At 32.6% G+C, this 13,566-nt stretch overlaps 2 protein-coding genes across 6 annotated transcripts; one reads left to right on the top strand and one right to left on the bottom strand.

Moving 5' to 3' along the window:
- Nucleotides 1–4,914: 4,914 nt before the first annotated feature.
- Nucleotides 4,915–6,882, top strand: LOC104741743 (uncharacterized). 5 transcript variants are annotated; one of them, XM_010462656.3, is made up of 2 exons: nucleotides 4,915–5,920; nucleotides 6,294–6,882. In XM_010462656.3, the coding sequence occupies exons 1-2, from the start codon at nucleotides 5,129–5,131 to the stop codon at nucleotides 6,717–6,719; spliced, it is 1,218 nt and encodes a 405-aa protein (XP_010460958.1). In that variant the 5' UTR covers nucleotides 4,915–5,128; the 3' UTR covers nucleotides 6,720–6,882. The 5 variants fall into 5 exon arrangements, with proteins under 5 accessions (XP_010460958.1, XP_087339584.1, XP_087339582.1 ...); XM_087483458.1 differs by having other exon boundaries at nucleotides 4,956–5,924; XM_087483456.1 differs by having other exon boundaries at nucleotides 4,994–5,920; nucleotides 6,334–6,882.
- Nucleotides 6,883–9,275: 2,393 nt separating this feature from the next.
- LOC104741741 (uncharacterized) lies at nucleotides 9,276–12,690 on the bottom strand. Its single transcript, XM_010462653.3, has 9 exons — nucleotides 11,646–12,690; nucleotides 11,185–11,382; nucleotides 10,990–11,078; nucleotides 10,750–10,888; nucleotides 10,581–10,655; nucleotides 10,254–10,375; nucleotides 10,082–10,157; nucleotides 9,910–9,969; nucleotides 9,276–9,741 (listed from the first exon to the last, which is right to left on the bottom strand). The coding sequence occupies exons 2-9, from the start codon at nucleotides 11,323–11,325 to the stop codon at nucleotides 9,607–9,609; spliced, it is 837 nt and encodes a 278-aa protein (XP_010460955.1). The 5' UTR covers nucleotides 11,326–11,382; nucleotides 11,646–12,690; the 3' UTR covers nucleotides 9,276–9,606.
- Between the last annotated feature and the right edge of the window lie 876 nt (nucleotides 12,691–13,566).

Raw genomic sequence — 13,566 nt, 5'->3', positions numbered from 1 at the left:
TTCGTTTCTTACAAGACTTGAAACTAAGCTCACTCTCCTATCTATCTAACACAACACCTTGTGTAGATCTAAAAGAGTTAAAACACACTCACCTTCAAAGCTTTTTGTGTTTGCTTGAAGGTTTACAAATCTCACAACTTTTATCCCACGAGTGCTAGCTCTTTTTGCGGCTAGCCCTCGTCTACTTATAACCCCACAAACGATCTCTAACCTAGATCTTTGTGTATCCTAACTAAAAGGAAATATTCCTTATCTCTAAGAATATATCCTTCCTTATCTTTTCTTATCAAATATATTCTCAATATCTTTGAGTATATCTTGATCTCTTCTTCCTTCCTTCTCACGCACCTTGTCACCGCGTTCCACAATATTTCTCCACATCAGCACGCCATGCCACATCATCATATCAGACCTCTGAGACACTTCACAGCTTCCTGTTACCTTCAGAGCTCTGTTGCACTTTCATATACTCCTTCTGTCTCACATAGATTGATGTTTCAATAGTTTCACACATATTAAGAAAAAGTTAAGCTTTTTATTTTTAAACTAATTTATAATTATTTTATGGTAGAAAGAGAAAACATAACCCACTAAATATTATGCCACTTGGAATAAAATAAAAAGTAAAAAAATCATTTTAGTTTTTTAATCTAGAAAATCAATTGTTTAAAGACAAAAAATATTCTCTAAAACATCAATCTATGTGAGACAGAGGGAGTATTATATTAAAACAAATACTTTTTTTTTGTCATGATATGATCAAGCTACTGTATATATATTTGAGGAAAAAAGATAGTGAGCTACACGAACTCTAGGAGAATGCATGGTCACATATGCCAACTATACTATTGTATCTTCAACTACACAAAGTAGATGTATTACATGGTCACATGCATAAACTATATAACATCATGTGGTCAACACCATAAACATATAATTCTGGTACACCGGTCCATTAATTCCGGCGAAGACTGATATTGACTCCGGCGTTGACCAATATTGATCAAAAAAGTATTCTAATTTTCTTTTTACTATTAAAAATCAAAAATAATAAATTTCTATATTAAATCGTTTATGGTTTTTATAATAATAATAATAAACAATTATATTCAATATCTAAATATTTTGTATATATCTTTAATGTATTCATTCTTATAATTAGTTAACTTTTAATTTCAAAGTTAAACTATTATATAGATAAAATCATTAATAACTATTTTTAGATATATATATATATATATATATATTAGTTTTGCTAACATAAATTTTTTGGATCTTCTATATATTAAAAATAAATATTGTGAGTTGTTTTTGTGTCATTTACATGTTATTACGAGTATGTAAACTTTGAAATAACGAGTATGTAAAATTTTCTATAACTTTTACCATGCAAATTTAGACTAAAGAGTCTATATTCAATACTTTGCATAGTATTATTTTCTAACTAAAGTCATTGAGTTTGATTTTCTTGATATTTTATGGTTGAAAAACATTAAATAACATAACATTTTTCTATTTAAATAAATAGATTAAATACTAAGATAATGTTTTTAATTGACAATGTAAAACTAAGCAGTTCCCTTACTAATCTATTATAATAGGATTTTCCAGTTTTAAATTAAATTTTCATATTTTCAAAATAATTATTAATGATTATTATTTTACTATTAGTTTAGCTTTGAAATTGAAAATAATTAAGTATTATAAGAAATGAAACATTAAAGATATATACAAAATGTTTAGACTGAATATAAATATTTTTTTAATTATACAAAACCATAAATGATTCAATACAATAATTTATTGTTTTTGGTTATAATATAGTACATACAAAAATATAAAAATACAAAAAAACTAAAAATTGGTCAATGCCGGAGTCAACATCGGTGTTTGCCGATTTAATCAACCGGTATACCAAAAATGTATGTCTATGGTGTTGAACACATGACATCATATAGTTAATGCATGTGACCATGTAATACATATTTTTTGTGTAATTAAAGGTATAATAGTATACTTAGTATATGTAACCATATATTCAGTGATATTTGGTGTAGCTAGCCATCTTTTTTTCCTATATTTGATTTAAGCATGCTAATTAGGTTCGTGAGTCGTGACTATTGAAACCACCAATTCCTTGCATATAGCCAAATTTCAATTTCATATTTCAAAGTCCTATTTTAATGAACAGAAATATCAATAGCTTGATTTGTTCCAAATATATATATATATATAGATATATATATCAATAGCTTGATCATATCATGACAAAAGGTATTCATTTTAATTTTTTTAAAGGATACACTTTTACTAGGGTTTCATTGTTTTGACGTGACTAATTATAGTGGCATGCATGTCAACCATGAAACAAATACTACAAATACGAGGAGAGAGAAACAGAGACTTTGCATTTTAATGATTGTTAAGGTTGTAACGTCGGTCTTGTAATTGATTCATGTATGCTTTTCATGCTAGATTTGATTTTTATTTTATTTTAAGTAAATAGAATTTGAAGGGTTAAGAGATATGATCTTTACAAAAAGCATACACGATCCATGCATGCAGAAATACATATGATTAAGTCCACTCCCTCCATGCAAGTTTCGATAGATCCTTTACTTGTTTAAGTTCATTCCACTTTCATTTATTTATTTGTTTTACAGGTCTATCAATTATCATTGTTACTTTGAATCACATCATTCTTATAAGTTATAAATATCGATATAGGTTTAACCGTTTAAGTATCTTCTTAAACCATACACACACACATTCTCATGAAAATCTTTTAAACTATTTAAAATTTAATATTTTTGAATTTTGTGTTTCAAACTATACATGATGTTTGTAAGTAGAGTTGCAACAATAGTTATCTAAAAAATACTTCAGATGTTAATTACATGTAAAAAATGGCTCGTCCATGGCCTCATTAGAAAAGTGGTTTTATTATCCTAATTGATTTGTATTTCAAAGTCTTCATCGAAATAAACGATCTGCTAGTTTTATTCGATACACACCTTTTTCGGTATATATATATATATATATAGAGAGAGAGAGAGAGAGAATTAAACTTCTGATTTTAGCATAGATCATCTAAAATAGATGGATTCCAAATGTTACATTTCAAATAATTTCGTATACATTATATTTCCTAAGAAATCATTTGTTTTGAACCTTTTATTGAAAGACTAATAATATCTCTGCATCGTAGATTTGTAACGTGGGAGCTTGATTGTGTATGTATCATTTTGCAGACAATGATGAACTGTTTGTATTTTCCATATGGGATGCAATAATACCTCTCGCCATGCAATGCAACTTACGTAGTGTACGCAAATTATTATGTATATACTAATTTATCTATTTCTGTTGCTGAGAAAGTACTTTTACGAAAATGATACTTTTTTGAGTTTTTAAATACTGCGACATCTAACTACTTTGGAAAATAATGAAATTTCAATATTATATTTATGTGTTCTAATTCATATCTATTTACTAGTTACATACATTAAGAATACTTTAGCTATCCATGAATATTTACTTTTATATGTTTCTAAATATCGCATTTTTTGTTATTAGATAACTTATATAGAAGACTAATCTTCATGAAAACGAGAATTTAATCATGAAGACCAAATTTATATATGAACATTAGTTGAAATATTATTTAAGGTCTTCTAATTACCATTATATGATAGAAATGAGAATTTAATCATTACAAATATGCTTTCAAAATTTTAAAGGATAAAAAGTTGTGTCCTTTTAAAAATCTGTGAATATATATTTCTATACATATTTTGTTAAGGAACCAATAATAAGAATCCTAATCCATGTTTTACTCCAAATCTTTTATACATATGATTTCTAAATATAATTATGTACGTAAGGAAATCAAGCACTGACGTATTCTACACAAATTAACATACATGCATGCGCAGAAATAAGGTTCAAAGGCAGATACATTAAAAGAAAGTAATTATTCTACTTATAGCTCGTGCACATGAGTTAGAGAATCGCAAATCAATCCATTTTCTTTGTAAAAGAAAGTATGAGAAGCAATCATACACAAAGCCAATAGCTTTTCGAAGTTTGAAAAAAAAAGTCATGTATATATTATCACTGTATTTGTTTTATTAAAATGGAAACGAGATCTACATAGGATGCCTCCAAAATCTACCAATTTCTTATAAGTTTGAAAACAGATACATCACTCATGCATTTGCCTTGTTGAATGAGACCGTTTATGAAATATTTGTGGTCCTAAACTAATTAAAAATATCGAATCGCATTGTTCTCATTTGTGGTTTCTTGACATTTTGTCGTATATATACGTCTAGCTTGGTCTACTCATCTTTCAATACATACAATTTATAGTATCTAATTATGTACCAATGGTGATTTGAAAACCTAACAACAAGAAAAAAAAAATCGACCGATAGATGTTCTTATCTATTTTAATTTACTAAACATACTACACATTTTTACTGCGATTATGAAAAACACAGTTTTTACCATTAAAATATTTATGAAAAAAAACAGGGAAGTAGATTTTATGAAACATTGACCCATTTACTCCACCTATTTGAAATTGTGTACATAATTAGAAATGCTAGATACACCTAAGATTTCCTGTCCCCAAAGAAATAAAGAGAGACATGAATGAATGAAGTTTTGATATATATTAAAACCAAAAAACAAAACAAATAAAAAAAAAAAGAAGAGAAAAGGGTCAATTTAATAAATTAATGAATGAATGTTGCCAAAAGAAAAAAAAAACAATTAATGAATGAATGGGTTACAACACTACTTTGTTTTTCTTTTCACTTGGCTCCCAATTTTGCAATACTTGTCCTTTTTATTGCACTTGGTGACAATCTTAGTACTACAACAAAAAGATTTTGACCAGTCTTCTCAATCACACACCCACATGAAAAACATAAAAGAAAATAAATCAAACTATCCCCAAAACTTAAACACACACTACACCTATCCCCACCTCAAGACAATCCCTTTCTTCTCCCCTTTCTCCAACACCTACCAAAAGCCTCTCTCTCTCTACACTAATCTCTCTCTACACTAATCTCTCTCTAGTTCTTGATTTTTTCAAGATTATTTCAAGAAAAAAAAAAACATGGCTGACCAAAGTGGTGGGTTGGTTATGATGAGAGAGTACAGAAAAGGTAATTGGACTCTAAACGAGACCATGGTCCTCATTGAAGCCAAGAAGATGGATGACGAGAGGCGGATGCGACGGTCCATTGGCCTTCCACCGCCGGAGCAGCAACAAGACAGCCGTAGTAGTAATAAACCAGCTGAGCTACGGTGGAAGTGGATAGAAGACTACTGTTGGAGAAAAGGCTGTATGAGGAGTCAGAATCAGTGCAATGACAAATGGGATAATCTCATGAGAGACTACAAAAAGGTTAGAGAGTACGAGAGACGAAGGGTAGAATCGTCTTTTACCGCCGCTGAGTCGTCTTCATCTTCAGCTGCTGCTGCCGCCGCCTCTGCTGGGGATACGCCGTCGTACTGGAAGATGGAGAAAAGTGAGAGGAAAGAGAGAAACTTGCCGAGTAATATGTTGCCTCAGACATACCAAGCTTTGTTCGAAGTGGTTGAGAACAAAACGCTGCCTTCTTCCACCGCAGCAACCGCCGTGACCGCTGCTGTTGCTGCCGCTATTGGAAGTGGAAACGGTTCGGGCGGTGGACAGTTACAAAAAGTGTTACAACAACAAGGTTTAGGATTTGTTGTTCCAAAAGTACATCAAATCATTCATCAGCCTCCTCCTCCTCCTGCTGCTGTTATAGTATCCCTTCCTCCGCCACCGTCTCAACCACCGCCGCTGCAGCCGTTACCACGACCACTACTTCTGCCACCGCCTCCACCGCCTTCTTTTCATGCTCAGCCAATACTGCCCACAGTAGGTACCTTCTTTCTCTCTCTTCTTAACTTCTAGCATTTGCTCTTAAGTTTAGTTTTCATTATTTGAGAATACTAAAAAAAAAAATCTGACATTAAAAGAAAAACCCACATTGTAATTTATGTCAATAATTAGGCTGATTAAACCTGAAAATAATTTACAATTTTAATGCAACTTTTTGATGTATAAAAGCTAATGTTATTCTTTTATTTGCTACAACTCTTAATTAAGAACAAAAAAAAAACCATACATTAGTTGTGTCTTGATATTAAGTTGGATTATTTTAGTTATATATATATAGATAACGTTATCTTTAATTGGTATTAACAAGTAATTGGTTTCGGGTTATGTTTAATAAACTTTGTTGAAGAAGGATAGTAGTAGCTCAGATTCTGATACAAGTGAGTATTCAGACACATCTCCGGCGAAGAGAAGGAGAACAATGCCGACCACAACCGCCGGTCCTAGTGGTGGCGGTGTAGAAGCGGAGGAGGCTAGACGCAGTAAGAGAGATGAAGAAGAGACGACAGTGGCAGCTGCGTTATCAAGAAGTGTGACTGTGATTGCAAACGCGATTAGGGAGAGTGAGGAGAGACAAGATCGGAGACATAAGGAAGTGATGAGTGTACAAGAGAGGAGACTAAAGATGGAAGAATCTAGTGTTGAGATGAACAGAGAAGGCATGGATGGATTAGTGGAAGCCATTAATAAGCTAGCGAGCTCCATTTTTGCCTTAGCTTCTTCTTCATCATCTTCATCTGCTCGCCATAATAATCAACATCAAGGAGGTCCACCATAATATATAACTTGAATAATTGTTATGTAGTTAATTTGATTAGGGAAGTGATTAAATCGTGGAGAGTGATGACCGGAGTACATAAATTGATATTTGAAGTCTTAATATTGTTTTTTCACTATCAAATGTTTTTTAAGTAAGTGAAATTTGTTGATTCCATGCAAAATCGAAATGTGATACTTATGTACATGGTAATTAAACTGTGGACTTCATACCACAAGGAAACTATATGTTTCGATTTTGATTATGTATGCATGTTCCTATACAATAAATACACCAAATTAAGGTGCTTCGCTAGTAATAGGTCAAAACCGTAGCTTTTGTTACTAATTATCAAGTTAACTTACGTTACATGTATGTATGCTTTCTTGACATATATGTATGATTCTATACAAAATACATGATCTATTCGTATTAGAGAGATCCTTGACGATACTTAGACAGTTTGTGACTAAAGTTCAAAAATATGGAGCCTTAACGTATACACGTAAGTGTAATGCTACTCAATTACATTGGTGTAACCAAAAAAGACTTGGAAGGACGACGTAGATAGCTAATCATGGACCTAATCATGCAATTAAATAAGAAGAAGCTATGAAACTTTTGGATGGGGAGCGTGAGATGAACGAGTAGGAGAGAGGAGCGTAGGGAAGCATTTAAGTGAGAGAGAAAGTGGTCAAAGGGGGCAGAGAGAGCAGTCAAAGGAAGGGGAAGAGTGTGGAGGCCATTCTATTGAGTATTATTGGTTCCCTTCTCATTCTTCTCTCTTCAATGCATCAAAAAGCTTAGTGACAAAAAAAACAAAAATCCTTCTAATTCTTTTTTAGCTTCTAAGATTTATGATCGTTAATCAAAGTGTAGAGTGTAGTTAAGATACAAACCTAAGGTTAGGACCATCCTGTCCAATATACATACTAATTATTTCACAGTTGGTATATGGTATGTGATCTCATTACACTATAAACCGGTACACTTCGCGGTTAACTCATTTCACTAGACCTACATTTTTGCAAACACCATAATAAATTGAGAAACCGTCCCATAGCATAATGGAACAATGGGTTAGACACAACCCACGTACGTTAACCCTAGCTATAGTCAACAATCCTACCATAGTGGGGTTAAGGTAGAATTACTTAAGCCACGTTTCAATTTTCCTTTAATTAGATTTCAATCTCTCTAAGAGCATTTGCAATGGTGAGTCTCTCCACCAAAGTCTCTCACTTACAAAAAGTATTAACAAAAAAATAAATAATATTTTTTAATTAAACGAGTCTCTCAAAAAAAAATGAGATAGTCTCTCATTTGAAAGATTTAAATTTATGGGCGAGAGATTGTGTATATGCTCTAAGAATGTAGTTAAGAAAAGTGGAAACTATTCTGTCTAAGTTGAACTTGAATAACCCATGCTTCATATAGATATATAGTCAATGCGCAGATCCTATAAACACACGTAAGGTCCATCTTATGAACACGATAGTTCGATATTTTATTTGCTAGTGAAAAAGGGGAAATAAGAGGAACCCATGGGGGTCACAACAATAAATCACAATGGGCCAATTTGGTAAGCAATATAATATGATATAAAATTATAAAATGTTTATAAGAAAGAGAAAAGAAAAAGAAAAGTGAAGTATGTAATGTGGTATAGTGTTGTACTCTATGGCCAAAAGTGCCTCTCTTTTTCTCCCCCACACACCCCCCTTCAGATGCAGCTTTTCTACAGAGAAAGTGAGCTGTGTTGAAATAATGACAATAATAATAATAAAAATAAAATAAAAACATTTTAGATAGAGACTGGTGCGCTATGTTAACTTATGACACACCAAATTGTACCTGAAAATCAAATACGTATAGAAAAATCTATTCGTGTGATTAAAAATGGTTTACTTAGACTGATATACAGACAAAACAATTTTTAGATTGTATGGTTAATGTATGTGCTTACATCGATTATAAACTTGGTCTGACAGTTTAGTCGTGATTTAGTACTAATGATAACAATTACATTAATGTGGATTCTATCACCGCCGAGATTCAAAACCGGTAAAACGCATGGTTTTGACATTTCTTTTTCTTAATAAGAGAATACTATTCATTTTTCACAAAAATTAAAAACAAAACATTATTTTTTTGTCTTACAGAAACAACAGAAAATAAAGTAAACAGGACTAAAAAAAAATACACAATCAGTCACATACCGTTGTTTGTATCCGTACATTCTAATTATTATAAAAAGAGAACTCAATGATGTCGACACAAACGAATACGCAGTTTATGTGACAGTGCAGTATTCATATTGTGCAATTGTGTTCGTTGATTGGGCCTATGAGCCACCACCGATAACCACAACAACTAGTCCACATAATGGCCTTCACGAGCGGGGTTTTAAATACGTGTTAGAGTTCCACCCAACTCTACGCTATTATCTATTTTACTGTTATATCCTAACCTAAACTTTAAATCTTTTGTCATCTATACAAATTTGTCATCTATAACCTAAACAACAAATACAAATTTGTTGTTTTAATACATTCATAGTTTTTGTTACTGAGAAAATTGAACCAAATATAGTAAAAATTACCAAATGTTTTCTTCCTCTAGTTTTCACTCTACATGTAATTAAATTAAAACCCTAAGAACCAAAAAAAAACTATAAGAATGAAAACAGAATTACATTGTATACTGAAAAACGTAAAGAGAGGCTTGAATTTTTGATCATTTACAGAGTCAGAGGATCGTATCATTTTTGGTTTTTTTTTCCTTTTTCTTTCTCCATCAGACAAAAACTACTTACACTAGAGAGACAGACATATGTCAGAGGGACGAAGAAGAGAAGATGATGATCTGATGAAACAACATTGTGAGGAAGAGGAAGACTCACCAATCCTCAACATTCACATCTCTTAGCTAATGTTTTCTTTACCCCTCTCACAATCTTCCCGAACCATACCAAGTTCATGACACCAAGCGCAGCTGGTACCCCGAATACCAAAACGTAACCGAAGATGTGCATCCTCATGACCTACCACAAAACAAAGTAATTCCCAATCACATAAACCAAAAAAAAGCACATCCAGAAATTTGAAGCATTGTGATGTATTGACTTCATGAGGAAGTTTTTGAAGACATAGGGTATCAACACAACAATAAAACCGCTGGATAGTAAGGAGAAGGGGATCATGAGTTTTACCTGGTTGTAGTGGAGATAGACATGATAAAACATGTATATGAACAGTAGGATTCTAGCAACCTGACATGAAAGTATTTGAGTCATATGTAGAGACATAAATGCCTAGCATCAAAATGAATCGAATGTTGATTAGGGTTTTAAAATCATTATGAAAACGCCATTAACAACGTACCAGCCAGGCCAAGAAGATGAAAACGCCATTAACAACATATGCCAATGACTTCTTCATACCAGCGGTGTCCAGGTACCTTCATAAGACCCCCGAGACAATCCACTTTTTTTGTCAGAAGAGAAATTGATAATGTGATACATCTTGTATGGTATATGGAAAAATAGGGAAGTACCATCTCAAGTTGATCTCTGGTGTTGTAATCTCTGAGATGAGGACCATGTAGGTATACAACTGTCCTTCCCCAGAAAACAAAGAGTAGGCGACTGCTACCCCCGATAACGAGTGATGCACAATCTGAAATCAATATGCCAATCTCCGTCTTAGTTTCAAGCGTGTTAGCAATCTTTACACATTGATACCATTGAGCAATGCAGAGGTGTACAAGTTGATAAAACGAAAGTGAAACATCAACAAGCCGAATATTTGGGAGGACTTTGAATATCTTTGGAGAGAAATCACTTGATGAAAGTCAAGTGTTTGGTCAAGAAAAGTGACTTACATACTCGATCCCACCCAAAGAAGGATACTTCCAGAAGATCATCCCAAGATCAGCAATGAAGTAACCAATAGATATCTGCAAAAAAAAACCATTAATGTAATAAAATGTTAAAATTTCTTCTCACATAGACTCTACATCAGCTTTTGGATCCATTTAAATTAGTGCATACCCCTAAACCAAGAGAGGAAAGCCGTGAGCTCCGGAAAACAACAAGATCATTATGCCACCTATCGGAAAAGAGGTCGGACCAAAACACAAAATACAGGGACAGAGCCGAGATAAATATAGCATGAACTGTTGAGATACCCCTGCCAAACAAGAACAAACGATTTTCAAAAAAAACCTAAACAACCACACACAACAACACTTAAAAAAAAGAGTAAAAAACAATCATCAAAAACACACAAACCGGTTATTCCATTCGATTCTTTGGATTTTAGTGAGGATGATAAAAGTCTTAGAATGTGAGTTGCTGATAAAATGACAAAGATCATACACCTGCAAAACACAAAATAACATACAATTATCAATCAATCACTGCATGGATCTCGCATCTCCTCAGATCTATAGAATCCATAAGTAGATAAAAAGAAGAGAACTTTACCACTTTGCAAAGGAAAATGCCGGTGAGAACAGAAGTGTAAGGAATAAAGGGATCAGCTAGTAGATAGTTCTTAACCAAATGCTGAGCTTGGTGATGATATGACTTAATAGCACCAATCGTTTGCAAAGACGTCGTCGACATTGCAGACAATAACAAAAATTCTGGGTCTTTCCTAACACTATCTCATCGTCTACAAACCTACACACCAAAATCCCAAATTGACAACAAAGAGATCATCATTCACCAATCTCAAAAAAAAAACTTTCTCAATCCAACCAAATCCAGAGTTCAATTCATAAATATTCTCAATCTCGATACCTTAAAAATCGAATCTTAGTTATCTGAATTAGAGATACGATAAACAGATTACACCAGAGACGAACCCAAATCTCAAAAATCTCAAAAAAAAAAAAAAAAATGCAGATTTGAAAAGAAACAGATAGACAGAGAAAGGCCAATACCTAGATTGGGGACGATCCAAAAAAAAAACCCGATCGAGGGATAACGAAACTGGGATTCAAATCGAAGTCAAATTAAGATCCATAGAACCGATGAAGAATCTCAGATTATAAAAGGAAGGGAATCTGAAATTGAAGAAATGTCACGCAAAGGGAGAAGGAGAAAACTGTGAGAGTGAGAGTGAGAGAGAGAGAGAGGGGAAAAAGCAGAGAGAAAGGGGTAAATGGGAAGTAGCATCAATGAAAGAAGAAGAAGAAGACGTTGAAGATGATGATGAAGAAAGCTTTAATCAATGTGAACGGACGATGTTGTTACGATAGAGAAGAAACAACAACACAAAAACACTCCATCTCTGGGCATACACACTAAAATAATATAAATATACAGCTGTTACACGAAAATAAGAAAAAAAAACAAACAAATTGTTAAATTTAAAGTGTGTATATATATATATATATAGTTAGGTAATTTAATTCATAGGTTTCATCTTTTTTATTTATATGCCAAACTTTAGGGTAATTTTTTTTTTTTAAGTATAATATATGCCTAACTTATGTTAATGAGTAGGTTAAAAAAATAAAATTAAAACCCTTATTTATTTGGTAAAAATAACAGAATATACGTTTTTTTTTTTTTTGTGGAATATACATATGAAAATAACATGAACCCAAAGGATAAAACGAAAAACAAAAAAGATGATAGAATGAGGATAAAATAAAGAGTATAGATTATTATAGTTCGATTCGTGTGAATCACTTCGACTATCATGTCTTTTTCACTTTTTTTTATTTTATGAAATATACAAAAGAAATAAAGTATAACAAACAAAAGTTTTGTTATTAGATGATTTTATATATTTCCTGGAAAAAAATGTTGCTTATAAAACAATCAATAGTACGTGACTCTTTTTTAATTTACAAAACGAGTATATATATATATATATATAACATAAATGTTGTAAATGAGAGATTCTGAAAGCAACAGAGCAACCAATCAATGAGAATATTTTAAAAAACCATATTCTAATTTTAGTAATAAAACTTTGACATTGTTCAGAATCCACCTTCAACGATGTCTTATATTATTTTAAAAGTTAACAGCTATGGTTCATGAACCCAAGAGAAATATCGGTAAGGTCCATCAGAAAAATACACAAAAAGCCCATAATCAGAGAGTAAAAACATTCACCTCGAACGCATTATTTCATCATCTCTTAGATCTCAAGATTTCACTAAACATGAGATACTTACTGAATCCAGAGTCTGATCTATATATAATAAAATACCATCCTAATATGACATCGTTTCAGCTCTAAAGAGCATTACAAATTTACAATACCAAGAAATAAACTTTATAAAACCGATTAGATTCACGCAAAAACATCTTTTTTCTAACCAAGAAAAAGGAGTAAAATTTGCGTATTAAGTTCAGACAAAGAACATAACGTTCTCAATATTTGTGTGCACTTTGAAGACCTGTTTGTCCTCCACTGTCAGAGATGAAGTAACGAACGTTGGAAATGACTCATGTTCTGACAAGAGTCTCCGGTACGTTTTCATTTCACGATACGAACAAGTCAACCGAGTTAGTCAACAAACCGGTCAGGTTTCTTGCGACGAAATCAATCACAAGTTCGTGTTCGCATGACTTGGACTTTTCTTGAAGGCTCTCTGTTCACAAGTATTTAATTTTGGTTCGTGACTGCTGCGGTTAGCGCCGCCATGTATGAACATCTTCTTCATTTTTATCCGCATGGATGCGAGACCACCATGACCTTGCTCCATAAGAACCATATAAACTACCATTTGGTTTGGAACCATACAAAACATCTGAACCAACGATTGCCTTGAGCGAGCTGGTCGATGACCTTGTGGAGACAAGGGTTATTTTCTTCTCAAATGGTGGTCGATGCCCCAGATTTTG

The sequence above is a fragment of the Camelina sativa genome, chromosome 14 (genome assembly GCF_030686135.1).
Source record: "Camelina sativa cultivar CO46 ecotype springtype chromosome 14, ASM3068613v1".
NCBI lineage: Eukaryota > Viridiplantae > Streptophyta > Magnoliopsida > Brassicales > Brassicaceae > Camelina > Camelina sativa.
Note: the sequence above shows the minus strand (reverse complement) of the source record. Positions and strands in the feature narration are given on the sequence as shown.